This window comes from Rhinatrema bivittatum, chromosome 1, assembly GCF_901001135.1.
Source record: "Rhinatrema bivittatum chromosome 1, aRhiBiv1.1, whole genome shotgun sequence".
Classification (NCBI taxonomy): Eukaryota; Metazoa; Chordata; class Amphibia; order Gymnophiona; family Rhinatrematidae; genus Rhinatrema; species Rhinatrema bivittatum.
Window position 1 is genome coordinate 827,898,792 of NC_042615.1, and position 27,637 is coordinate 827,926,428.

At 44.9% G+C, this 27,637-nt stretch overlaps 1 protein-coding gene across 50 annotated transcripts in view; it reads left to right on the top strand.

Annotated features, from left to right (window-relative positions):
- LOC115079149 (GATA zinc finger domain-containing protein 14-like) overlaps positions 1-27,637 on the top strand; it is a 437,489-nt gene that overhangs the window by 384,207 nt on the left and 25,645 nt on the right. For all 50 annotated transcript variants that reach the window (XM_029582467.1, XM_029582591.1, XM_029582583.1 and 47 more), the window contains 4 exons: positions 926-955; positions 1,073-1,099; positions 8,280-8,306; positions 19,898-19,948. In XM_029582467.1, coding sequence (XP_029438327.1) covers positions 926-955; positions 1,073-1,099; positions 8,280-8,306; positions 19,898-19,948 — 135 coding nt within the window. The remainder of the gene's footprint in view (positions 1-925; positions 956-1,072; positions 1,100-8,279; positions 8,307-19,897; positions 19,949-27,637) is intronic.

Below are 27,637 nucleotides of genomic sequence, written 5' to 3' on the forward strand. Positions count from 1 at the left end.
AGAAAATTAAAAAAAAAAAAACAAAACATACCCATTCTGTCGGGGATCCAACTAAGGTCAAGTCCCCTCAGCTCACACCAGGTACGATGCTGCGACGTGACCCAAAGGCCGGGTCTCAATGCTAGGGCCGGCACAGACCCATGCCTGATGCCAACACCTGACTCCCGATACTGGGTCCTCGACGTAGGCCAGGGCTCGGACCAGGACCCAACACGACAACCCAACCAGAGACTGGGACTTAATGTCTGGCCCTTGGCCTAACCTGGAACCTGATCCCAGGCCCAATATCACGATCTGACCAGGAGGCCAGGTCTCAATACCTGTGCTTTGACCCCAACCCAGGCCTGATCCTGGGGCCTCGGCGAGGAGGCCAGGCCCTGATGCCTGTGCCTTGGCCCAGGGTCAGGCCCAGGCCTCGGAGCTCAGGTCTAGGAGTTCCTCTTCACTGGTCCTCTTATTTCTTTCCTTGAAAGCCAAATTAAGCTGTCTGCGTGGATCGCGCCAGAGTTAAATAAGTCCAGCACATTCACCCCATTGGATGGCACTGTTTTGCTGTACTGCAATCCAATTTAATGATAATAGGAAAACCAGGAGAGGGAGAGAGCATCTGCTGCTGATCTTGGTGTTTTTTTAAACCTGATCCTCAAATTCCAGTTTGATGTTGAATGATGTAGGATACTACCTCTATGTGTAATTCACATCCTGTAATTCTTTGTAACAGTGTTTGCACTGGAGCTCCCTCAATCTGGGGGCTCTAATTGGGAAGGTTACAATGCAAAAATACAACCTTAGCCAGGACTGAAATCTCATGGTTTCTAAGAGTTCCTTCTCGCCCTGGTGTCTCCCCTATAAAATGACTTTGCTATTCTGTGACCTTCCCAGGAGAGATTCTCCCTAATCTCACTGCTCTCTTTCTTTCATTTAGAACAAATATTCTATCCATGTGACTCCTGAGGTAAGACTAAACATTAGATCTTGATGATTATTCACATTCATTATTGCTAGGTTTAAATTTGTGTTACTCTCTCAGGAAATTCCTTTTTCTAACCTCCATTTCTGTTCTCTCCTGTAGATTCTCACATTCCTGACAACCTGTCTGGTAAAACAACTTCCTAATTTTACTAATTTTGTATTTTAACTGTTTATACAAACTTGCAGACAAGCAAGGTGACAAACAGGCATACAAAACACAATTTATACTGTTAATCAGGAAACACAGAAATGAAAAGTAAAAAGTCATGGGATAGGTGGCGATGTCCTTTCGTGGATTGCAAACTGGCTAAAAGACAGGAAACAGAGAGTAGGATTAAATGGGCAATTTTCTCAGTGGAAGGGAGTGGACAGTGGAGTGCCTCAGGGATCTGTATTGGGACCCTTACTGTTCAATATATTTATAAATGATCTGGAAAGGAATACGACGAGTGAGGTAATCAAATTTGCAGATGACACAAAATTGTTCAGAGTAATTAAATCACAAGCAGATTGTGATAAATTGCAGAAGGACCTTGTGAGACTGGAAAATTGGCCATCCAAATGGCAGATGAAATTTAATGTGGATAAGTGCAAGGTGATGCACATAGGGAAAAATAACCCTTGCTGTAGTTACACAATGTTAGGTTCCATATTAGGAGCTACTACTCAGGAAAAAGATCTAGGCATCATAGTGGATAACACACTGAAATCGTCGGTTCAGTGTGCTGCGGCAGTCAAAAAAGCAAATAGAATGTTAAGAATTATTAGGAAGGGAATGGTGAATAAAACGGAAAATGTCATAATGCCTCTGTATCTCTCCATGGTGAGACTGCACCTTGAATACTGTGTACAATTCTGGTCGCCACATCTCAAAAAAGATATAGTTGCGATGGAGAAGGTACAGAGAAGGGCAACCAAAATGATAAGGGGACTGGAACAACTTCCCTATGAGGAAAGGCTAAAGAGGTTAGGACTTTTCAGCTTGGAGAAGAGACGACTGAGGGGGGATATGATAGAGGTGTTTAAAATCATGAGAGGTCTAGAACGGGTAAATGTGAGTCGGTTATTTACTCTTTCAGATAATAGAAGGTTTAGGGCAGTGGTTCTCAGCATTTGTTTTGTAGGGACACACCTGACATGGTTCTCACATGTGTGACAAACTGAACACATGACTGTCACGGGGCTAAATGTAAACATACACTCGACGCCCAACAATGGGTGCAGAGCCAGAACTAGGGCATTACCCCATACAACTCACCAATCAAAAAAATATTCTGTTTCTGGTGACATCTGAGTAATAACAAAACAAACTTCCTCTACTACAAGGCGCAATAGCCCTTCTTAAGAAAGGCAGTAATTTACCACTAATGCATGTCCCATTGAGAAAACACAACAAATAAGACCGATACAAATACATACACCTAGTAAAATACCTCACCTCGGTCACACACCCAGAACCGACCTTCACCAAGTACAGAAAGACCACAAATTACAAATATGGAGACAGAAACTGGAATGAAAACCTAAAAAGCCCGCTCTGCATTCAGTGCAAACCTAGAGAAATGGAAAGAGAAATATAGTACCTAACATAGTCCCAGGATCTGCAATAATGCACACAAACTAATCTGCACAAAGTTACACCTTCGTTATGGAACACACGCAAACAGTAACAACCCTATCTATGAAAATGCAACACTAAAAATATTAAACAAGGCCCTAAACACTAATACACCTCCAATTAGGAAAACAGAACAAACCAAGCTGCTATAGATCCCCACACAGAAATAATTGTAAAACTATACTAATAAATGTTTCAAAACAGCTGATGAACAGAATAATATCCAACAATTAAACTTATAAAAATTATTAAAAATTGTTCAAAAGCAATAAAATATTTCAAAACAGCAGACATTGCATAATACCCAATAATTAAAATGGCAGTCAGTCAAGAAAAATAAACTTAAAAAGCCACCTTTACTTACCCTCTCCAGCAACTCTCCTACTCCTTTCCCTTGCAGGCCAATAGCACTCACCAGAAGCAGCAAGGGCTGCTGAAGCTCTGTTCTCACAGTCCTCTTCCTTAGGTCCCACAACCAGTCACACCTACACACACACCAATTACATCCCATGACCAGTCTCTATCTCTTACACACCAGTGACCTCCCTGACCAGTTCTCTCTCTCACACACCAATCACCTCCATGACCAATCTTCCTCTCTTCCTCACACACACACCAGTCACCTCCCTAACAAGCTCTCATTCTCATACACATGCTCTCTCTCCCTCTGGTCCACTCTCACTCATGACCCCCCCCTCCTCCCCAGCACAAATGGCAGCTGCAGTAGCCTCCTCCTCCAGCCCCTGTAGCCCGAGAATGAAGAATCCCATTAGCTGTGGGTACTAATTCTGTTCTTTCTCCCATCACTGGATGCACTTCATCTTGGTATGGGTCCACGCTGCTGCCGGTACTTAATGCAGCATGGCCTTCTCTTCTTCCCATGCGCCTCACTGTACATCACTTCCTGTTCTGAGCCATGGGGGTGGGAACAAGAAAGGACCATGCCACTGATGTTACCAGCTTCCACTAACGCTGCTGCCGTTCCTGCCTGGATGGAATGGCAGCAGTGTTACTAGAAGAATATCTGCATCTTGCTGCAATGAAGCACAACCGAGGCAGTGGGACCCCAGGAAGCTGCGACACACCTGCTGATGCTTGGCAACACAATGGTGTATCCCGACACACAGATTGAGAATAGCTGGGCTAGGGGGCACTCCATGAAGTTAGCAAGCAGCACATTTAAAACTAATTGGAGAAAATTATTTTTCACTCAACGCACAATTAAACTCTGAAATTTGTTGCCAAGGGATGTGGTTAGTGCTGTTAGTGTAGCTGGGTTCAAAACAGGTTTGGATAATTGGAGGAGAGGTCCATTACCTGCTATTAATCAAGTTGACTTAGAAAATAGCCACTGCTATAACTAGCATCAGTAGCATGGATTAGACTTAGTGTTTGGGTACTTGCCAGTTACTTGTAGCCTGGATTGGCCACTGTTGGAAACAGGATGCTGGGCTTGATGGACCCTTGGTCTGACCCAGTATGGCAATTTCTTACATTCATATGTTCTTATGGTTAGAAATAATCAATAGGTTAAAAACACAATTCACTTCCTGCATACCAACTAAAAAACCTGAAGATAATCTTGTAAAAGCAAAATGGAACACCTTTGACATTGTATCAAAACTTGAAATTAACCTAATCATTACAAAAACTAAGCCAGCTATCCACCCTCTGGACCCAATCCCCACAAGTACCCTGAAAACAGTACACAGCGTAATCACCCCAACGTTCCCAACCATGATCAACCACTCGCTAGCAGAAGGATTGGTCCCTGAAAGGGCAAATCAAGCGGTAATACCACCGATCATTAAAAATGAAACTAGCAGAATTGATGATTGGGACAATTATCAAACAATACCTAACCTGCCTTTCATCGCTAAAGTCCTAGAAAAAGCAGTGCTGTCACATTTTTAAAAAACTACCTAAAAGCAAGACAATAATATTCAATACCCAAACCAATTTGAATTTATAAAAGATCGCTCATCAGAAACTCAACTCATTTCCTTAAACAACCCAATTCTACAGGGGTTTGACAATGATGAATCCTATATCCTGGTACGACTTGATCTAACTGCAGCCTTTGACACTGTGGACCATATCCAGCTATGCCATCAGCTGAGAAAAACTGGCATAGATGGAAATGTTTTCAAATTGTTCTCTTCCTTTCTAGAAGATAGATCATTTCAAGTAAAACTGGACAATCACATATCTGACACCTTCCCAATCAATACAGGTGCCCCCAGGGGTCAGCACTTTCTGCTATTCAACATTTACATGATACCCCTATGCGCATTACTAGCAGAACTAGGAATCAACTTCTTCCTATATTCAGATGACATCAATTCTACATCCCATTCACAAATAATTTGAAAAAATTGCTTAGCCCTGTCAGAATACATGAAGGCAATACAACAAAAACTATCTCAGCTGAAATTAACACTAAACACAAAAATACCTGAAATCATATGGCTAAGGAGAAACTCCACAATAATCAAACCACCACCAACCCTAGACCTAGGAAATTTTAACATTACATCATTAGTAAAGTATGGGACCTAGGAATACAGATCGATGAGAACTTTTCAATGAAAAACCTATAAGCAAATTAATTAAAAGAGAATAGTACATCTGCTGAAACTATTACTAATAATACAGGGACTTCCGCACTGTTTTACAAACACTAATGTTTTCAAACATAGATTACTACAACTCTCTATTATTAGGATTACCCTCTGTATTATTAAAACCACTACAGTTACTACAAAATGCCTCAGCCAGAATCCTACAAGGGAACTCATAAGAGGTCTAGAACGGATAGATGTGAATCGGTTTTTTACTCTTTCAGATAATAGAAAGACTAGGGGGCACCCCATGAAGTTAGCATGTGGCACATTTAAAACTAATCAGAGAAAGTTCTTTTTCACTCGATGCACAATTAAACTCTGGAATTTGTTGCCAGAGGATGTGGTTAGTGTACTTAGTATATGTTGTGTTCCGCGGCCGTGGCCGTCCACGGCTCCCTACCTGAGCTCCAACGGCGGGCCGCCGCGGCAGCGTCGGGGGAGGTTGTCCCACGCATGTGCCTGGTATCCCCGCGTGTCAGCGCGGGCCTCCGGGCTAGTCGCCGGGTCGGGAGCCGTCCCCGCTCCTCCCTCGCGGCAGCTAGCAACTCTCCTCTGCGGCCCGAGATTCAAGATGGCTGCTGCCATCTTAGGTGCGAGGCCGCGCCTCCTCACCAGATGTAAAGGGACCTCATCCCTTTAATGATATCCAGCTGATTCCAATTCACTGGGCCAGAGGAAGTATAAAAGGAGACTTCCTCTGATCATTCCTTGACTTGGCAACGTCTCTTGTAGAGCTGTTTAAGTCTGCTTGCTTCGGTGAGTCTTCCTACACTTTGGATCCTTGTTCCTGTCTTGTCTTGGTGTTCCTGGTTCCTGACTTCGGATCGGCTCGCGGTGATTCCTGGTGTGTGACTTTGGACTGACAAGTGGCGATCCCTTGGTGTGTGACCTCGGACCGGTAAGCGATGACCCTCTGGCACTTGACCTTGGACTTCTTCTGGACCACCGACTCCAAGGGCCCACCTAAGTCCCAGCGGCCCGGGTCCCTACGGGCTCCTCCCGGGGGGACCGCGGGTCTCCAGGGGTGAAGCTCCAGTTAGCCCTTGCACCGAGCTCTCGACTCCTTGACCTCTCAAAGGTCCACCTAAGTCCCAGCGGTTCGGGACCCTACAGGCTCCTCCTGGGGGGACCGCGGACTTCCAGTGGTGAAGACACAGTTCCTCTCCTTGACTTCACGCCTCTTCATCTGCCTCCACAGTCATTTCAGTTTCCAGTGCCGAGGGTCAGCTGGTCGCATCTTCTGTCCTGCCTCGCCACCCGACGGGAGAACCTATGGATCTTCCTCCTAAGGTATACCATCCTCCTGTCAGCCCAAGGGTTCACAAGCCTAAGCATAACAGTATAGCTGTGTTTAAAAAAGGATTGGATAAGTTCTTGGAGAAGTCCATTACCTGCTATTAATTAAGTTGACTTAGATAATAACCACCGCTATTAGTAGCAACGGTAACATGGATTAGACTTAGTTTTTGGGTACTTGCCAGGTTCTTATGGCCTGGATTGGCCACTGTTGGAAACAGGATCCTGGGCTTGATGGACCCTTGGTCTGACCCAGTATGGCATGTTCCTGTGTTCTTATGTTCTTAGCTGATAGCACTGTACTGGCTTCCTGTACAATCCAGAATTCATTATAAAGTATTAACTCTAATTTTTAATATCATCAACAACATTAACCCATGCCTATTAGGAGTGACCCTTCAAACATACACCCCGCAGAGAGCCCTAAGAACGCAAAACAAAGGACTCCTAAAGGTGCCTACAACACAGAGCCCACAGTTAATATAAATAAGAGACTGATTGTGCCCCATAGTGATTTTCAAGTTGTGAAACTCTCTTCTAGAGTCACTACATGAATAACAGAAAGAAAGAGTTTTAAATGAGAACTGAAAAAATGGTTCTTTCAAAATGCATATGACCTAATGTAAAATATCAATACACCAATAACATCACTGTCAGAACATAAGATTATGATAATAGTTTGAGCAATTAGATTGACCAATGTAAAATGTAACAAGACAAGTTACTGAGTATAATATGAAGGATAATGGATTGAAAATCATAGCTTACAATCCATTATAGCAGCCTAGTTAACTTGTACTAGATATTAATGTGTCATCAACCTAGGATATAATGACCTGCATTATGTAAAAATATGACCTTGTACTGACCTAGGATATAAATGTTGACCCAGAATCTGAACACTGATTTTGTAAACCTTTGTGATCTCATTTTGGAAGAATGGCACATAAAATGTATAAATGCATAAATAGATTGAATTAAATAAATATGTTTACAGAATCTGAGACCAGGCCTATTTCAGTATTGATATTTACACACATTGAAACAGGTTATAGGCATACATTTACAGCCATTGAGCCCTGAACATCATGTTCATCATGTCAGTGCAGAGTATCATTGGGAGGATTGTTCCAGCTGCCATCTGAACTTCCAATGATCCTCTTCCATGCACGAGGGCCACATAAATACACATTGAAATCCCAAAATCTGAGAGTGGGGCATGAGATGTAACCAGACTTTCCCTGTGTTCATTCTATCATTCTGTTATGTGTCTATTGTATTGAATAATACCACCTAACACTGTTGCCATATTAAGCTTCAACAAGTTTCCTTTGGTAAACATGCTGGAGATTTCTTTTCCTTATATTTCTCATCCCACAATAAAATGCTAAAACAGAACGGGACACAGAATCCAAAGGATGATAATAGGAAAACCAGGAGAGGGTGATAGCGTCTGCTGCGGATCTTGGGGGATTTTACTTCTGATCCTCAGATCTGGGTCTGATATCTCCTGATGTGGGATGTTACTTTACATGGAGATCACATCATGTCATGCACTGTAACACAGATCCCACTGTGACTCTCTCACCCGGAGGCTCTAATCAGGAAGGTTTTAATGCAAAAGCAAATCCTCAGACTGGGCAGAAGTCTCCTGGTGATCAGGAGTTTGTTTCTCACCATGGGGGCTCCCCTATAAAGTGACTTTGCTATTCTGTGACCTTCCCAGGAGAGATTCTCCCTAATCTCACTGCTCTCTTTCTTTCATTTAGGGGAATCCTGAACTTGAGTATGAACCGGTAAGCCTAAACTTTAGCTCGATAAATATTCACATTAATTGCTGTGAGGTATGAATGTGTGTTACTGTGTCACAAAGTTACTTTCTGTTCACTCCTTTAGGATGACTCTGGTAAAGGTATTTACTATCAGCTGCTAAAACTAACTTCCTGGTTTTACTAATATTAAGAGTTTGCACGAATGCTCCGGTGCTGAAATAGTAAATGATTGCAGATAAAGACCAATTGCTCCCGCAGTCTGCTCAGTGAGATTCTTCCTCTCTGCTGCTCTGCTTCTTTCCATAGATGAGCATAAAACTTCCACTCACAAACCAACACCTGTTCCCCATCGGATCTCTCAACCCTCTCCCCATCGCTGGCCTCTGAAATAATCTTCACCTGAATTTTACCACACCATTGGCAAAATGTGGCAATTCTGCTTCCATGAACCCCCAATTCAACCTCCTCCCCTCAACATTATGCAGCTTTAGGGGAGTCCTGGGGCTCAGTGTCGTCACTGTGTGCATTAAACTGGAGGTTCTGGGAGGTTCTGTGATTGCTGTGGAGGGGGTGAGAGCTGTTTCCTGTGGGGAAAGATTGGAAAGGAGATCCAATCCAGCGCTAAGACAGCTTGGTTCTGTGATTGCTGTGGAGGGGGTGAGAGCTGTTTCCTGTGGGGAAAGATTGGAAAGGAGATCCGATCCAGCGCTAAGACAGCTTGGTTCTGTGATTGCTGTGGAGGGGGTGAGAGCTGTTTCCTGTGAGGAAAGATTGGGGAGGAGTTCTGTTCCTGCTGTAAGACAGCCTGGTTCTGTGATTGCTGTGGAGGGGGTGAGAACTGTATCCTGTGGGGAAAGATTGGGGAGGGGAGAAAACGTGGCTCATCAGCTTCTATAGTATAGGGAGAGTGGGAAAGTGGAATTGGATTCAGACCACAACAGTTACGAGCCCTGACGTTTATAGTCTGAGGAACTGATACGCAGACATAAGGGCAAAGGCACAGAACTGCTACTACAGCTGAGTCTATAAGCAAAGTACATCAAGCAGCCTTGTTTGAATTATTAAGATTGCTCATATAACCAGTAAAAATGTTCCTAGCAGTAATTTTTTATGTGTTATCATAAGGCTTTGCTATTACTGTGGGAAAAGATTGGGGAGGGGAGCAAACAATGGCTCTTAGTTCAACAAATACCTGCAGCCTCCTTCCTTACAGCCGGAGTCCTCTAGGATTTCTGTTTTATTAATCAGAGAGCAGGAACGGGACCGGTCTTCATTAGAGAAATATTGTGCGGATAAAAGAGAGCATGGAAATAGAAAAAGTATCAAAGCAGTGCAATAAAAGGAAGTTATCAGGTACACTCATTTACACACAAAAAAAACAGGTTACATGCACACCTTTACACAAACTGAGCTCCAGGATGTATTAGTACAAACATTACACGCAAAAAAATCAGGTTATGTACATACCTTTACACAAACCGAGCTCCAGGATGTATTAGTACAAACATTACACGCAAAAAAAATCAGGTTATGTACATACCTTTACACAAACCGAGCTCCAGGATGTATTAGTACAAACATTACACGCAAAAAAATCAGGTTATGTACATACCTTTACACAAACCGAGCTCCAGGATGTATTAGTACAAACATTACACGCAAAAAAATCAGGTTATGTACATACCTTTACACAAACCGAGCTCCAGGATGTATTAGTACAAACATTACACGCATAAAATCAGGTTATGTACATACCTTTACACAAACCGAGCTCCAGGATGTATTAGTACAAACATTACACGCATAAAATCAGGTTATGTACATACCTTTACACAAACCGAGCTCCAGGATGTATTAGTACAAACATTACACGCATAAAATCAGGTTATGTACATACCTTTACACAAACCGAGCTCCAGGATGTATTAGTACAAACATTACACGCATAAAATCAGGTTATGTACATACCTTTACACAAACCAAGCTCCAGGATGTATTAGTACAAACATTACACGCATAAAATCAGGTTATGTACATACCTTTACACAAACCGAGCTCCAGGATGTATTATTACAAACATTACACGCATAAAATCAGGTTATGTACATACCTTTACACAAACTGAACTCTGGGCCATTTTACTACAGACAATAAAACCAGGTAATGTGATATGTTTACACAAACTGTTATGAAGCATGGCTCATAGGGCCTTTCTGCAAGATTCCTCTCTTACCCCCGATACTCAGGGCTGCCAAGTGCTGCTGCCAAGGCCACAACATGTGGCTCACATGCCAGCGTGGTAACCAGACCCTGCCATCGTCCTGCTCCCTCCAGGCTCTCTCTAGGCGCTCACCTACTCTTAAAGGGTTCATGTCAGGAATCCTGATCCAGGCACACAGTGATGAAATCAGGCAATGCTGGTACTTAAGGCCACTTCAGACGCCCCACAGATGCCTCAGCAATGGGTCTCTTGCTATTGCTGAGTGTGATGCTTGTCTTCCTTCTTCCTATCTTTCTAGCCTTGTCTCATCCAGCCTTGCCTTGTCCTGCTGTCTCATCCAGTCTTTTTTGTGTATCATTGCCTCTCCTTGGCCTGATTTTCTGGATCTTGATCTCCTGCCTGGACCTGATCTCCTGCCTGGACCTAACCATGATAGCCAGATGCCTGGACCTGAACTCTTCCTCAGACCTGATCATGATAGCCTGATGCCTGGACCTGATCTCTTCCTCAGACCTGATCATGATAGCCTGACGCCTGGACCTGAACTCTTCCTCAGACCTGATCATGATAGCCTGACGCCTGGCCCTGATCTCTTCCTCAGACCTGATCATGATAGCCTGACACCTGGACCTGATCTCTTCCTCAGACCTGATCATGATAGCCTGACGCCTGGCCCTGATCTCTTCCTCAGACCTGATCATGATAGCCTGACGCCTGGACCTGATCTCTTCCTCAGACCTGATCATGATAGCCTGACGCCTGGACCTGATCTCTTCCTCAGACCTGATCATGATAGCCTGCCTGGACCTGATCTCTTCCTCAGACCTGATCATGATAGCCTGATGCCTGGACTTGAACTCTTCCTCAGACCTGACTATCCTTGTTAGCTGCCTGCCCTGACCTTGGCCTTTCCCTGACTTTATTAGTCTGCTGCCTGCCCTGACCCCTAGTGCAACCGGATTCTTGTTCATCACCCCAGGAATCCACTTGTCCTGCTGGTCATCAGAACCCTAGGGCTAAAACTGTGGGTGAGGTGGCTGGTATAGCTGAAGCTCCAAACCGTCTTGCTACGGGATGCATTCCCCAACTGCCAGTGTAAGCCTCATAGTTTTCCTACAAGGCTCTGTCAAAAATGATGCAGCACAAAGGACTCTAATCCATGCCACTATCAGTTTGTTGAGGCCGTAGGCTTGACAGTCTTGCCTCGGACTTCGGCTATTGTAGGCCTAGCACACCAGCTTCAGCAGTTGCAGGATCAGATGAATACCATGGCTTTGTATCTCCAAGATATGGCTGCCCAGTTTGTCCAGTCTGCCCAGTTTGCACCCATATTCTGGTTTACTACTCCTACTTTTCACCTGCATCCACCATGAAAGTACGATGGAGATCCTGAGAAATGAAGGGGCTTCCTTAATCAGTTTTCAATGTAGTTTGAACTCCAGTTATCTTTGTTCACCACTGATTGAGTCAAGATAACTTTCATTCTATCCTTGCTGGTGGCTCTGCCCTGCTCTGGGCCTCACCCCTCTGGGAAAGATATGACCCACTCTTGGGAAACTTGAACCATTTCTTGCAAGAATTCCAGCAGATCTTTGTCGAGCTTGGTCAGACAACTTCCAAGGCATCTAAACTTTTGCAGATCAGACAAGGTTCTTACTCTGTGGGCACATACGCACTGGATTTCAACACCCTGGCCTCTGTACTTCAGTGGAGCTGTGACAGTCTGATTGTGATCTTCAGGCAAGGGCTGACAGAACAAAGAATGAGTTGTCTACCAGAGATCTGCCTGAGACAATGGAGGGAATAATCAGCCTAGTCATACATCTAAACCTAAGTTTTCAGGAAAGAGCCCTGAAGAGGTGTTCAGCTCACTGCCCTGTCTCCATTACCCTAAAGATCCAGTGCCCAGTGACCACCAGATCACCTCCTGAGCCAGGACTGGCATCAGTAGAGGTCATGTACGTTGACCGATTCAAGCTATCTGCAGAGGAGAAGCAAAGGTGCCTCAATCTCAACCTGTGCCTATATTGTGCTGCATATGGGCACTTTACTAGTTGCTGTCCGAATAAGCTGGGAAACTCAAGGACCTAGACCCGGTGGGAGAGGCCATGCTAGATCATCACTGCACCTCCCCACAACTCTTAGTACCAGTACGTCTCTCTGTGGGGGACATTTTTGTAGATGTTCTTTCCTTCGTGGATACTGTCACAGGAGACAACTTTGTCCATGAGGCTTTAGTCCATCAGTACAAGAAACCAAAATTTCTTTGGATATTTCACTCTCGGTCTTATCTATATAGGAGAACCTTTGCCTGGACATGTTGCGAGAGTCACTACACTCCTCACTATGCAAACAAGGATTCTGTATAAAGAACAAATCAGTTTTTATGGCTTTCCTAAAGCAGCCAATGCAGTCATCTTGGGCCCATTGTGATTTATATCTCATCAACCCTACATTGATTGGGCCACATTACAGATCGCCAAGTGGAGGTTTAGCTGTCATGAACATTACCTTACCAAAGATTCACCTGTAGTGCCCATAGATCAGATAATTACCGTATATACTCATGCATAAGTTGAGAAATTTATGCCAGAAATTTTTTGATTTGGGGTGGGCCATTTTGGTCCTTCCTCAGATCAGAAATTTTTTGTTGTCAAATTTTATTTAAAAAAAAACCCCAAAACCCACTCAAACCATTCAAATTTCATTAAATATAAAGCCCCCAGCCATTTTGTCCCCTCAAGACTCACCCAAAGTCCCTGGTGCTCCGGTGGGGGGATCAGGAGCAATCAGAATTTATTTTTATCAAAATGTTGTTTAATAAAAAAACACCCCAAAACCCACCCCGATCCTTTAAATTTCATTCAATATAACCCCCCCCCCACACCCAACCCCCCAAGACTCACCCAAATTCCCTGGTGCTCCAGCGGGGGGGTGGGGGGAGCCAGAAGCGATCACCCACTCCCAGGCCGCTGGCTGACAGTAATCAAAATGGTGAGGTGGTCCTTTGCCCTTACCATGTGACAGGGCTACCGGTGCCATTGGCCAGCCCCTGTCACATGGTAAGGGCAAAGGGACAGAGGCATAGTTCCCCTTGCTGCAGATCTCAAAGGGTGGAATCTTTCTAAGGGGGTGAAGGCAGTCCTTCCTGGCCCAGGCAGTGGAGTGCTTCTCCCCGTGTGTGAGCGTGTCTCTATCCATTCTCTTTCCGTACTGACAAGAGGAACAAATCAGCTGGACTCTGGGTGCTCAAAATAAATATTACTGATCCTTCAAACAAGTTAATCAATGTCCTATCCCATGTTAGATGTGTATATTCACAAGTGAATATCTTATAATGTTCTGTATTTCTCTGAGCAAGTGTTCTGTCTCTCTGCTTCCCGGGATGGAGCTTATCACTTCTTCTCTCATTGCATAAACTGTCCCAGTGGGCTAAGGAAATCCTGCTTGTAATCAGGCCTGATGCCACTGGGTGTGCAAACCGTGGAATTGCACAGGGCAGCACACCGGGCAGGGCAGTATCGGGAGCAGGAAGAAGCCCGTGCTGCCATTGGTGGACCTGATCCTACCGGCGATGGAAAAAAAGGAGGCCCGTGCTACCACTGGTAGACCCAATCCCACCAGCGGTGGAAGAAGAAGGTCCATGGTGCCACTGGTGGACCCAATCCCACCAACAGCAGAAGAGAAGACCCATGGTGAACCCGATCCCACCGGTGGTGGAAGAAAAGGCCCCTGGTGCAGTCAGTGGACCCAATCCCCCCAGCGGCGAAAGAAGAGGAGGCTACAGCAGAGGAAGCCCATCAGCAGCTCCTCTTCTGGTACTGGCCCGTGATATTGAACACTCGTGGTGCTACAACATCCCGTATTCTTACGAGATGAGAATACAGAAAGAGCTAGCACCACAAGTGTTGAATTACCTTGGTGCCAGCACAGGAAGAGGAGCTGCAGAAGGGCTGCTCTCCAAAAAATAAAAGGTATAGGCAGGCAGCTGCAGTGGAGGAGGAATGAATGTGTGTGAGTGAATGGGAAGCTGCCTGGAATGAATGGGTGTGTAAATGGGAAGCTGCTTGGGATGAGTGGGCATGTGAATGGGAGGCTACCTATGATGGATGTGTGTGTGTGGGTGTGTGTAGGTGAATGGGAGGCTGTCTGGGATGTGTGTGTGTGTGTGTGTGTGTGTGTGTGTGTGTGTGTGTGTGTGTGTGTATAAGAGAGGAGAAAGTTTGTGCATCCCACTTCTATTACTGCTCGACAATCCCAGGGTGACTGGAAATCAAAAGTTCCCACGTATGGAGAGCGTGAATTTTTAAAATCCTTTTTTAGTTTTATTTCTTGGGTGTTATTTGCTGTGTCTGGTGTTTTGAACTATTTTATTCATGTTTGGGGCATTTATAAAAACTTGCACATGAGTTTTTAATTATTTGATCTTTTAGACACTGACTTTTTTGAAATAATATTATTCATTTTTTAGTATTATGATTATGTATTTATTTTACTTCTTGATGTTATTGTTTGATGTTTAACGAATGATGATGGTTCTGGATTTTCATTGTTGCACTGCATAGTGTGTCTGGCTTCTTGCGGTTTCTGGTTCAGTTTTTGTCTGTGCCTTTGTGTTTCTACTTTATGGTTGCTGTATGCTGGATTAGGTGAGGATCTGTTTATGTTCTGCGTGTGTGACTGAGGTGAGGCATTCTCCTAATAGGAAGTGTATTCGTGTTTTAGGGCTTTCAGAGGGTCAAGCCCAAAGCCATCACACATCACAATAGGCCTAATACCAGATGAGTTCCCAGTGTCTTTTTGCAGGGATTTCTGGTTGGATCACAACAGTGCATGTAAATATAATGTAAGGGATATTTTTACCTCAGAATACAGTACTTTGATACTTTTCATGTAAATATAAATGCATAACTCTTAGCTGTGTGTGTGTGTGGAGTGGGGCGGGGGGCGTTGTGCAATGCTGTAAGGGTCACCGGGGGCACCTACTACCCTTGCAGCAGCCATTGGTACGTGGGGAGGGGGGGGGGGGTGTCTGTTTTAAAGTTTCTATCGCTGAAGGGAGCTGGGCTTGTTTTTTTTTGTGATCCTAGGACAGAGAATGAATAAACGTGGGGAAAAAGGGAGGGGGGGAAAGGAAGCACAGTAATTGCTCACTCAGGGCTGCAAAAAGCTAGCACCGGCCCTGCTGGTAAGGAATCCCCCGAATCCCGGAGAAATCCTACCTGAGTACAGATGCTCAGTCTCCTTCAGCCAGCCTGTGCCCTGGCCCCTTAGGGTGGAGATACAACGGGGGGTCTCCAGAGTTATTTCCCCTTTTCTCTTCAAGCCCCCGATGTGACCTGTCAGGGGGAGAGATCTCGGGATGTTGGACAGGAATCTTGCTTTCCAGCCCAGCCTCCCAGTGACGAACGGAGGAAGAAAACCTCCTCACGAATCAGAAAGAGGAAACACTTCTTCAAGCCCCAAAACCAGCCCTGTTGTGATATTATCACTGATCTCGCCTCTTCTCTGACCTAGAAGGGTGACTCTCAGGTCTCCCCGGCCCTGACCTTCACATCCGGCTGAATGGTCTTCAGCAAAAGATCCAAGGTGTCAAAGCAGTCAAACGTTACAAAATTAGCTAAATTTAAAACTGTCTCTCTCTCATAAGAGTCAGATACTTACAGGCAAGGACAGCATGGGTGGGGTAAGAAGGCCTCACTCCACACCAGGGGGACAAAAAACAGCTCCTTACTCCTCAAAACTTAAATTACACTTCCTCCTAACATAGCCCCCTCCCCCCCAGGTAGCCTGAGACCACCAATCCTAGCCAGACTGAAAGGAAGGTGCTGGGTAAGAATGGTTTCCCTTCTATGCTGGAATTCTATGGGTAGGGATCTAGGACAATCTATTGGCTGACCAGGGGTTTGCAACAATTACTACAGTATTTTACACACATAAAACCAGGTTACATGCCTATGATTACACAAACTGCACGTAGTTTAGTAAATACATTTACACACATAACATTGTTATGGCCTCTGCTGTGATGCAGCCTCCCCTCCACCAGAGCAGAATCTACAGACTGGCCAAACTCCTCCCTCTTGCTTGCACCACACCCAGACTCCAACCTTACTTAAACTTGTCTGAACCTTGCTTTGATACCTTGTCATTGAGCCTACTCGACCCACTGCTTGTCCCTGTCCTACCTTGGACTGCGCTTTGTCATCTGGGCCTTCCTGTTTGTCTAACCTTATCTTGTGTCCTTCTCAGGCCTCTTAATCTACCCTTGATCTGTGGCCTTTCAGGACTTCTGTAGCTAGTCTTTTTCTCCCTTTGTGGCCATACGGCCTTCTGCTATCCACCTTGCCCTGTGGCCTTAGGGCCTTCTGGTTTCTTCCTTGCTTTGCTACCTGTCTCAGCCTGTTCCTGAACTCTGAGCTATCCAAGCCTTGCCTGCCCTGTGGCCTCTCTAGATCTCTTTCTGTTCATGCCTTTCCAGTTGTCCTGTACTGCCGCCTTCGGGCTTTATGTTCCATTTCCCTGTCACCCTTTCTTCTCTGTTTTGTTCATTCTTAGTCTGTTCCAGTCTTACCTGCACCCTGTTCCAGTGTCCCAGTCTTACATGCACCCTGTTCCTGAGTTCCACGCTTACCTGCACCCTCTTCCAGAATTCTATGCTCACCTGCTCTCTGTTGCAGACGTCTGGCCTTGGTTCTAAGCTCACCTGCATCCAGTTCACGTTCTGCTTTGGTTCAAACATTATCTGTGCTCCATTCCAGTCCCAACCTTGGTTAAAGTCTACCCAACCTTCAACTCCAGCCTCTGTCTAAAATCTGCCAGTCACCAAGACCTGCGGTGGAGGTGGCTGGTATAGGCGGAAGATTCCCTAGCTTAGTCTCTGTCGGTCCTGTAGTCCTGGACTGCTCCTGTGGGGGTTCACCAGCTCAGCCGAACCCTCAGCCACAACAAAAACCAGGTTATATGCCTACGTTTATACCAACTGAGCCCCAGACTATTTTAGCACAGACATTTCACACACATAACAGCAGTTTACACAAACTGCACTTAGTTTAGTAAATACATTTACACATAAAATTGTTACAGTTCCAGCTGCATGCAGCCTCCCCTCCACCTGGGGACTACACTGAGCAGACTCTACAGGCTGGCCAAGCCACTCCCTCTTTCTTGTACCAAACCCAGTCTCCAACCTTTCTAAACCTGTGAGAGCTCTGAAAGGAGAGGATCACCTTGCTGGTGCCTGAAAGGAATCAGTAAGTTTTTGCTTGGGAAATTTTATTTTTTAAAAGAATAGGGACAAAATTAAATATTTGGGAATATTATTTAGTGTGTTTATGTGTTAGTGCTTTTAATAGTCAGTAAGGCAAGGAATAAACTGAAGTTAGACTGTCTTTTTAAATAGTCAGTCAGTAAGGCAGCTAATAAGCAGAAGTTAGTGTGTTTGTATATTAAAAAAAAAATAAAAGTAGTCAGCAGCTGTATTCTACACATTAAGAAAGGTGGAAAGAAGGTAAAATGACCACTGGCATGGTTAAAAAGTGAGGAGAAAGAAGCTATTTTAGCCAAAAGATCATCATTCAAAAATTGGAAGAAGGATCCAACAGAAGAAATTAGGATAATGCATAAGGTTTGCCAAGTTAAATGTAAGACATTGATAAGACAGGCTAAGAGAGAATTTGAAAAGAAGTTGGCCGTAGAGACAAAAACTCACAGTAAAAACTTTTTAAAATATATCCAAAGCAGAAAGCCTATGAGGGAGACAGTTGGATTGTTAGAAGATCAAGGGGTTAAAGGGGCAATTAGGGAACATAAGGCCATTGCGGAAAAATTAAATAATTTTTTTGCTTCAGTGTTTACTGAAGAGGATGTTTTGTTAAGTATCGAAGTAATCAATATGTATACTATGAGCCTGAACAGCTCAGAGCCTTCTTGATGTCTCACTCCCAAAAAGCTCAAACTATAGTATCGGCTTAAATTAAGTTATGGTGGTAGCACTGCTAAATGATTAGCTTTTTCTTTAAAGATGATGTTTACCTTTTAAAAATGCTCTAATTTAGCTCCCATATTCCTATAATTGTTGATGTTGTATATGGTAAATTTTCCATATGATTATTACTTTGTTTTGATTAGGGATGTGAATCGTTTTTTGACGATTTAAAAAAATCGTCAGATATTTTTTAAATCGTCAAAAATCGTTAGAGTCGCGATACAATAGAAATTCCCCCAATTTATCGTGAAAAATCGTAAATCGGGGGAGGGGGGAGGGCGGGAAAACTGGCACACCAAAACAACCCCTAAACCCACCCCGACCCTTTAAAACAAATCCCCCATCCTCCCGAACCCCCCCAAAATGTTTTAAATTACCTGGTGGTCCAGTGAGGGGGTCCCGGCATGATCTCCCACTCTCGGGCCATCGGCGCCATTTTGGCTGCCACTAATATAAATGGCGCCGATGGCCCGATAAAAAAAAAAAACCCACCCGACCCTTTAAAATGACCCCTTAGCCTCCCCCACCCTCCTGACACCCCCCCCCCCCAAAAAAAAAAACTTTTAAAATTACCTAGTGGTCCAGCGGGAGCGCGGGGAGCAATCTCCCGCTCTCAGGCCATCGGCGCCATTCCTTTGCCCTTATCATGTGACAGGGCAAAGGTAGTGCCGGCGCCATTTTGAATATTGGCAATACGGCCTGAGTGCAGGAGATCGCTCCCGCCCCCCCCCCCTCCGCTGGACCTCCAGGGACTTTTGGCCAGCTTGGGGGGGCCTCCTGACCCCCATAAGACTTTCCAAAAGTCCAGCGGGGGTCCGGGAGCGATCTCCTGCACTCGGGCCGTATTGCCAGTATTCAAAATGGCGCCGGCACTACCTTTGCCCTGTCACATGGTAAGGGCAAAGGGCCATCGGCGCCATTTTTATTAACGCAGCCGATGGCCTGAGAGCGGGAGATCGCTCCCTGTGCTCCCGCTGGACCACCAGGTAATTTTAAAACCTTTCTGGGGGGTTTGGGAGGGTGGGGGAGGGTTTTTTTTATTATCGGATCGGGCGCAGCCGATAATGAGAACTCAAATCGGGCTGGGCGATAAAAATTTTAAGATTTGGATCGGAACCGATCAGGTTCTGGTTCCGATTCACATCTCTAGTTTTGATGAGGTTAGTTATATTCTCTGTATCAACATCTTTTTTTTTCAGTACAAGAGTTGTTCTTGGGTAATTTCAAGAAACTTGAAAATAAAAAATTGAGAAAAAAAAAAGCAAATCCTCAGACTGGGCAGAAGTCTCCTGGTGATCAGGAGTTTGTTTCTCACCCTGGGGTCTCCCTATAAAGTGACTTTGCTATTCTGTCACCTTCCTGGGAGAATTTCTTCCCTCAACTCACTGATCTCTTTCTTTCATTTAGGCTGCTAATGGACCTGTGTTCATGGACCTGTGCTCATGGACCTGTGTTCAGGTAAGCCTAAATTTTAGCTCCTGATAAATATTCACATTAATTTGAGCGAGATATAAGTTTGTGTTTCTTTCTCTCCTGTCAACAATTTCACTGAAAAATGCCCTGTAAAAACCAAACCTCCTGAATTTACAAATTACAAACACTTGTATTCCTTTCAATATTTATGTGGGGAAATAGCAAATAAGGGCAGATAAGGATCAATGCCCATACCCCCCCTTGGCTGTCCTATTCAGATTTTACTTCTCAGATTTTCTTCCACTTTGATTACATGAGCACAAATCTTATGACTCACAAACCGTCTATGGCTGTCTATCTTCAATCATTACCTCAGGAAGTGGCAGTTATTACCCTTATCAGTAACAAGGGGGTAACCTGCAGAGAGTGGAAGTTACTACCCCTATCAGTAAAATAAGAACATAAGAAATTGCCATGCTGGGTCAGACCAAGGGTCCATCAAGCACAGCATCCTGTTTCCAACAGTGGCCAATCCAGGCCATAAGAACCTGGCAATTACCCAACATTAAGAAGATCCCATGCTACTGATGCAATTAATAGCAGTGGCTATTCCCTAAGTAAACTTGATTAATAGCAGTTAATGGACTTCTCCTTCAAGAACTTATCCAAACCTTTTTTAAACACAGCTACACTAACTGCACTAACCACTAGGGATGTGAATCGTTTTTCGACGATTAAAATTATCGTCCGATAATTTTAATATCGTCTTAAACCGTTATGGAACACAATACAATAGAGATTCTAACGATTTATCGTTATAAATCGTTAGAATCGTGAGCCGGCACACTAAAACCCCCTAAAACCCACCCCCGACCCTTTAAATTAAATCCCCCACCCTCCCGAACCCCCCCCAAATGACTTAAATAACCTGGGTGTCCAGCGGCGGTCCGGAACGGCAGCGGTCCGGAACGGGCTCCTGCTCCTGAATCTTGTTGTCTTCAACCGGCGCCATTTTCCAAAATGGCGCCGAAAAATGGCGGCGGCCATAGAGCAACACGATTCCACGGCAGGAGGTCCTTCCGGACCCCCTCTGGACTTTTGGCAAGTCTTGTGGGGGTCAGGAGGCCCCCCCAAGCTGGCCAAAAGTTCCTGGAGGTCCAGCGGGGGTCAGGGAGCGATTTCCCGCCGCGAATCGTTTTCCATACGGAAAATGGCGCCGGCAGGAGATCGACTGCAGGAGGTCGTTCAGCGAGGGTTCGTGCTTTGAGTGAAAATGAATTTTCTCCGATTAGTCCAGCCTGCCGAGATCAATAAGGGAATCCAGGGATGAAGGTAGTTCTTGGGCTGCCAGCTCATCCTTGATACGAAGGCTCAATCCCTCGAGGAAGATGGCTCTAAGGCAATCCAGGTCCCAGTGTAGTTCCCAGGACAAGGTTCAGAACTCGATCATGCAGTCCACCAGGGACCTAGTGCCCTGCCTGAGGTGCAGGAGCGTGGAACCAGACGCAGATTGTCTGCCCGGGTCATCAAAGACAGACTGAGATAGAGCAACAAACCTGGGCAGGTCTCGGTGGATAGGGTCCGCAGGCTACCAGAGGAGTGAGGACCAGGCCAAGGCCTTACCATCCTGGAGAGAGAAAATGTAGGTAGTCTTGGGGACCACGTCAGGAAAATAGGGAGGCTGAAGGCAGAAGTGCTTATTACATTGGTTCAGAAAACGCTGGCACAGCAGGTGCTTTCCAGAAAAGCGTGAAGGCACTGAAAGTGGAACGGTCAGTCGTGGAACTGACATGGGAGCAAAGAGGTTGGACTTAGGAATCGGCGGAGTTACCACCAAGGTGGCGTCTAGACGCACGTTAAGGTTCTCCACTGCTGCCGCAAGGTTCCCCAGGATCTTTTGTTGTTCAATGATCTTCTGTACCAGACCAGGAATGTCCAGACTAGGAATGTCCAGTACAGCTGAGACCTCTGCCGGGTCCATGGACTTGTCAATCTGTTATGATTTGTGGACCCTTGCCCTGAGGTGGGGTTGGCAGTATCTGTGGGGTTGAGCCCCGTAGGTCCCCACTGTCGGGAGGCGAGGCTAGCCAGGAGCAGAGGCAAACAGGGCCTTCGCCAGTACCAGCTCTCGTTCCCCGCAGGTTTAGTCATTGGGTGCCGGGGCCAGCTGGTCTTAGGAGGGCCTCTGTGTAATTAGTCCCAGGGGAGACAGGCAGCTGGAGACAGGGTGTATCATAGAGTACAGATTCCGTCCAAGGTCGAGAGTCTCTCCAGGAGGGAGAGAGAGAAGGCCTCATGCGAAGAGGTGCTACCACAGTTCCTGAGTTAGTAGAACAGGAGCATAGGGGGTAGGACCTGCAGGAAGGAAGTGCAGGAGCAGAGGCCTGAGTAATAGTATGTTGAAGCAAGCCCTGAGGGACATCCCGCAGAGCCGGGACACCAAGACACAGTCCTGTAGTGTAAAGGTGCAGGGCCAAGCCCTGAGCGGGAGTGTAGAGACATCGTCTCGTGATGTAGAAGCTGTGACCCAGACTGAGCGCCGAAGCAGGGTGTCACGATGTACAGCGCTGAGCCAGTTCCTGAGGAGAGGAAGCACTGAGACAGGTCGCAGATGTAGAAGCACTTAGCCAGAACTCGAGGAGCAGGCGCTGAGGCAGAGTCCCAGATGAAGAAGCGCTAGCCAGGTCCCAAGAAAAGGAGCAACGAGGCAAGGTCCCAGGTAGAAAAGAGCTAAGCCAGGACCCCGAGGAGCAGAGCACTGAGAAGGATTCCAATGAGACGAGAAGGGATCCGTAGAGCAGGAACAATGGGTCCGGAGAACTAGAGCGAGCACCAGTTAGGAACCAGGGAACTCATTGCCAAGTCAGTTAGTGGTGGCAAGAAGTAGTCCTTAAATACCCCTGGCTGGTGATGTCATCAGCCGGGGACGAGCCTGAAGTTCCTGCGCCTAGAGAGGCCCAGGATCGGAACACTGCTATTAATTGAATCAGTAGCACGGGATCTTCTTAGTGTTTGGGTAATTGCCAGGTTCTTGTGGCCTGGTTTGGCCTCTGTTGGAAACAGGATGCTGGGCTTGATGGACCCTTGTTCTGACCCAGCATGGCAATTTCTTATGTTCTTATGTTCTTAACATGGTCGGTGGCGTTCAAGCCACCATGTGTAGCACAGGGAGCCAGGAGGAATGCGGCAGCAGTGAGCGGCTGCCACCGCGAGAGCACCGGGTATCCTGCAGTGAGTGGCGGTTACTGCCCTTAAGAGAAGCATGAGGTAAACTGCACAAAGCAATTTTACTAACTTTAATGGAAACATTTGGCAACCTACACGGAGTGGCAAATAATATGCTTAAGAAATACATGGGGGTAACCTGCATGGAGCAGCAGTTATTACCGTTAACAGAAAAATGGGCATAGCCTGCACGGATTTATTTATTTATTTATATTTATTATTTATTTTAGGTTTTTTTATACCGGCATTCATGAACTTGTTCACATCATGTCGGTTTACAGAAAACAGGGGTGCGAATAATACAACCAAAAAACATAAATAACGTGATGAAGAGAAGCAGTTACAATTAACAAGGGCTAATGAACTGGGAATGTAAGAAATAGAAAGAGATAGAGGAGGTTAATTATATACAAATGTACAATATAAATATGGATTGGCAGTTGCTACCCTTAATAGTAACATGAGGATAACCTGCATGGAACTTAATAACTTTAACAGAAACACAAGGGTAATCTGCATGGAACAGCATTTACTACTTTTTAAAGAAACATGGGGTAAACCTCAGGGAATGGCAATTACTACCCTTATTAGAAATATGGGAATAACCTGCAGAGATCGGCAGTTAATACCTGTAACAGAAACATGAGGGTAACCCTCACCCAGCAACAGTTATTACCTTTAACAGAAGCATTGGCCTAACCTGCAAGGCATGGAAGTTACTACCCTTAACAGAAACATGAGTCTAACCCTCACCCAGCAACAGTTACTACCCTTAACAGAAGACATGGTTATAACCTGCATGGAGTGGCATTTACTACCTTTAACAGTAACAAGGGGTACACTCTTTAGGGCAGGGATGAGGACCAGGCCTGAGAACTTGGCCTCCAGACCCAGTCATCTCTTCAGGCCTGGACCCAGGCTCTGACCTATGCCAAGTATCCAAGCGTTCAGATCTTGCCTAGCCATTAAATATCCAACAGATCAGCTAAGTGATACTACCCTAGGGTGGGGCTCAGAACATGGCCTCGTCCCCAGCTTCATCCAGGTCCTCGGCCAAGACTTCAACATTGTGCTCAACTTAGGCAACAGCCTCTGCTTTTGATCTCTGCCTATGTGCTAGGCAATGCTCTGGTCTTTGACCTCGGCCTAGGCGTAAAACATTCCTTTCAAATAATGCAACAAGTAAGGTATGTTTAATTTGAGGGTCCCCGATTTGATTTGGGTTCATATTAAATAAATACGTTGCCCTTGCACATTTCATTTTTTAAATTTGTTTGAAATGAATGTTTATCTCTAGTGCATACATTTACACATATAAAATCAGGTGATGTGCATATATTACCATATACAGAGCCCCAGGCTCTCAAGTACATCACGTTAGTGCCGTGTATAATAGAATATAATTTTGTGGATTGTTCCAGCTCATATCTGACTCCCATGGTTCCTCCAAGGATGAAATAAATACACGAGGAAACTCCAAAATCTGAGACTGGGGCCTACTTTCTGTATGTTTCTGAGATCTTTCACCACACTTTCTTTAAAAATAATATTACAATCTTTACTATATTGAGTAATACTACCAAGCACTGTTACCGTGTTATTTTAACAATACGCAAAGGCTCGGAGGTGCAGCAAACCAATATCTATATGGAAGAAATATACACCCTCAACTGTCTATGCAGAAAAACATTTCTAATGATTTTATCATTTTTATAATAATCATTTGGAAAGTTTTCCTGCATACACAGGTGAGGGTTGTATATTTTTTTCATATACCACGTTATTCTACTACAGGTTTCCATTGGTAAATGTGCTGGAGATTTCTTTATCATTCCACAATAAAATTCTAATACAGAATTAGTATAATTGGGTGAATTGTTCCAGCTCCTATCTGAACTCCCATGGTTCCTCCACCATGCCCAAGGGCCACATGAATACACGTCAAAGCTCCAAAATCTGGCAAGGGGGCAAGATGGCCGCCGTCTATCAGGGCAGCGGAGGACGCTCGAGAAGAGGTTCCCTTTTCTTCTTGAAGTTTTACCTCAAAATGCCCCATACAAAAAGAAAAGGAAGGCTGAGAGGGCTAGAGGATAACTCACCCCTGGTTGATCCTTCCCAACCTCAAATTGAGGGATTCTTCACTGGTGCAACAGCCTTGACGCCGGAGAGCCAGGTCGCTGGAGCCGTGACGCAGGAGCAAACATCCCCCTTCCTGACCGACGACATCTCATTGAGCCCCGGAGAGCCGAGAAGGCCTGCTCATCCGGGCAACATCAGAGATACAGCTCCTAGTGATCGGGGTGTGGCGGAAACTCCTCTAACGGTAGTTCAGAGTGATGTGGTAGCCATTGTTCCAGCAGGAAGTTCCGGAGCGGTCCAAGAACTGACAGGAGCAACAGGTATGCAACCGGGAACATCTTTGGAGTAGAGAAGCCTGGATTCCTCTATTGAGAACCAACAGGAGCTAAGATTCCCCCGACAAGGAATTGTACAGAGTGTGTGCGATAGGTTTGAAGCTGGAGGGAGCCAATTGAGAGCTCTGACAACTGGTTTACAAATATCAACGCTAAAAGATGGACCTCTGAAAGGAATTTGGACTGCCTTGAAATCCATTGAGAAATCTATTAAGATGCTTTCACAGGTAACATTGGATATAAAAGATCAAACTGTAATGAATTATAATTTAATAACAACATAATAAACAGTATGAAGAATTGGATAAAAGGGTAAAATCAACTGAGAATATACAACAGAAATTAATAATATCTGAGAAGATTGCAAATAAAAGGTTGGAGGGGTTGGAAAATTCAATGAGAGCTCATAATTTGAGAGTGCTCAATTTTCCTGTGATTCGCCAGATTTCCCTCCTAGAGCTAATTAAATTGTATTTCCATCAAGTTTTGCAAATTCCAGAGTCTGCTACTTCACTTTTAGTAAAAGCTTATTATTTACAACAAAATACACCAGCCGAGGAACAAGGTCCGGAGGTACCTCAGTCATCTTACTTGGATTTGACTAATTTCCTAGAAACTTCCAGTGGGACAGAAATAAATACAAGGAAACCTTTACTTATAACTTGGTTTTCTTTCAGAACGAAACCATGTTCTTAGGTTGTTTTTTAGGAATAGAAAATTGCTTTTTTATGGTCGCCCTCTATGGATGTACCCTGACGTGATTAAAGTCACACAGGTAAGGAGGGAGCCAAGATGGCCGCCCGAGGTGAGCGGGTGAAGGCTGCTGTCCCCTTATAATTTGAAATTTTGCCTGAACAAATGCCTCACACAAAAAGAAAAGCTCGTGTGAGAGAATTCCCCTCGATATCGGGAATGGATCCACGACAGCCAGGGATAGAGGCCGCCTTCTCCAGAACGCCGACAACATCGCTCGGAGGAGGGGCAGCTGGGGACGGCAGGGAGCAGCTGCCGAGCCCCCTTGCCCACGAGATATCTTTGAGCCCGGGTGCTCCAACGATTCCGGACCCCCCATCAGTGGTGGAAGTATGCAGCCTTTCCCTGCGAGGGGTTGAAACGGACACCTCCACGAAGATCCCCGACTCACAGAGAGGAGCGGAGGGTTTAACCGCTACCTCGGAGAACCTGCTGGACTCAGGTTCCAGGAGCCGGGGCCAATCAGCACAAAAACGCTGGGAGCATCAGGGTGAAGGCCTTGACGAGGTAGGATCAGAGAATGATGATATTCCTGTTATTTGTTCTACTCCCAATGCTACATCATCGTTTCAAGAAATAAGGAACATGTTGATTTCTATGCATTGTCCTATAAACACATTAACTAAGACTGTGCAAGAGGGTCTAGATAAAGCAAAGAAAATGGAAGAAAACATGGAGTCTGTAGAAAAACATCTAAATACAATGGAAGAGAAGCTGAATGGTCTGGAGAAGGTTCAAATAAATCTAATAAAATCAGAAGGAATATATGAAAATAAGCTGGAGATAATTGAAAATCAGATGAAGAGGGCAAATCTCAGGGGACTGAATTTTCCTAAAATAAAGATGTTGTCAGCAATTGACATGTTTAAGAATTACCTTTTAAATAATTTGAAGTAACCTGAAAATACCTTTCCAGCTATCTCAAAAGTCTATTATTTATCCCAGCAAACTTTCTTAGAAAATAATGCTTTAGAACAAGAAGACCAAATAGACACACATCTGAACCTGACAGACTTTCTTGAAAAGTCTCAAGAAATGGACATTAGTTCAAGATCAACTTTATTCGTCCAATTCGTATTTGCTTCAGAAAGAGAGATGCAGTTTTAAGATCTTACTTTAAATATCAAAAAGTCAAGGATTATGGTTTCCCTGTACAAATTTTTCCGGACATTGCTAGAATCACACAGGAAAAAAGAAAAAAAGTTCATAGCAATGAGGGACGAAGTAATTACTAGAGGGGCAAAATTCATATTGAGATACCCTTGTAAATGTTTACTTTTCCATAATGATGCCAGATATGTATTTGTCACTCCCGAACAGTTATGTCAATATTTAGATACGC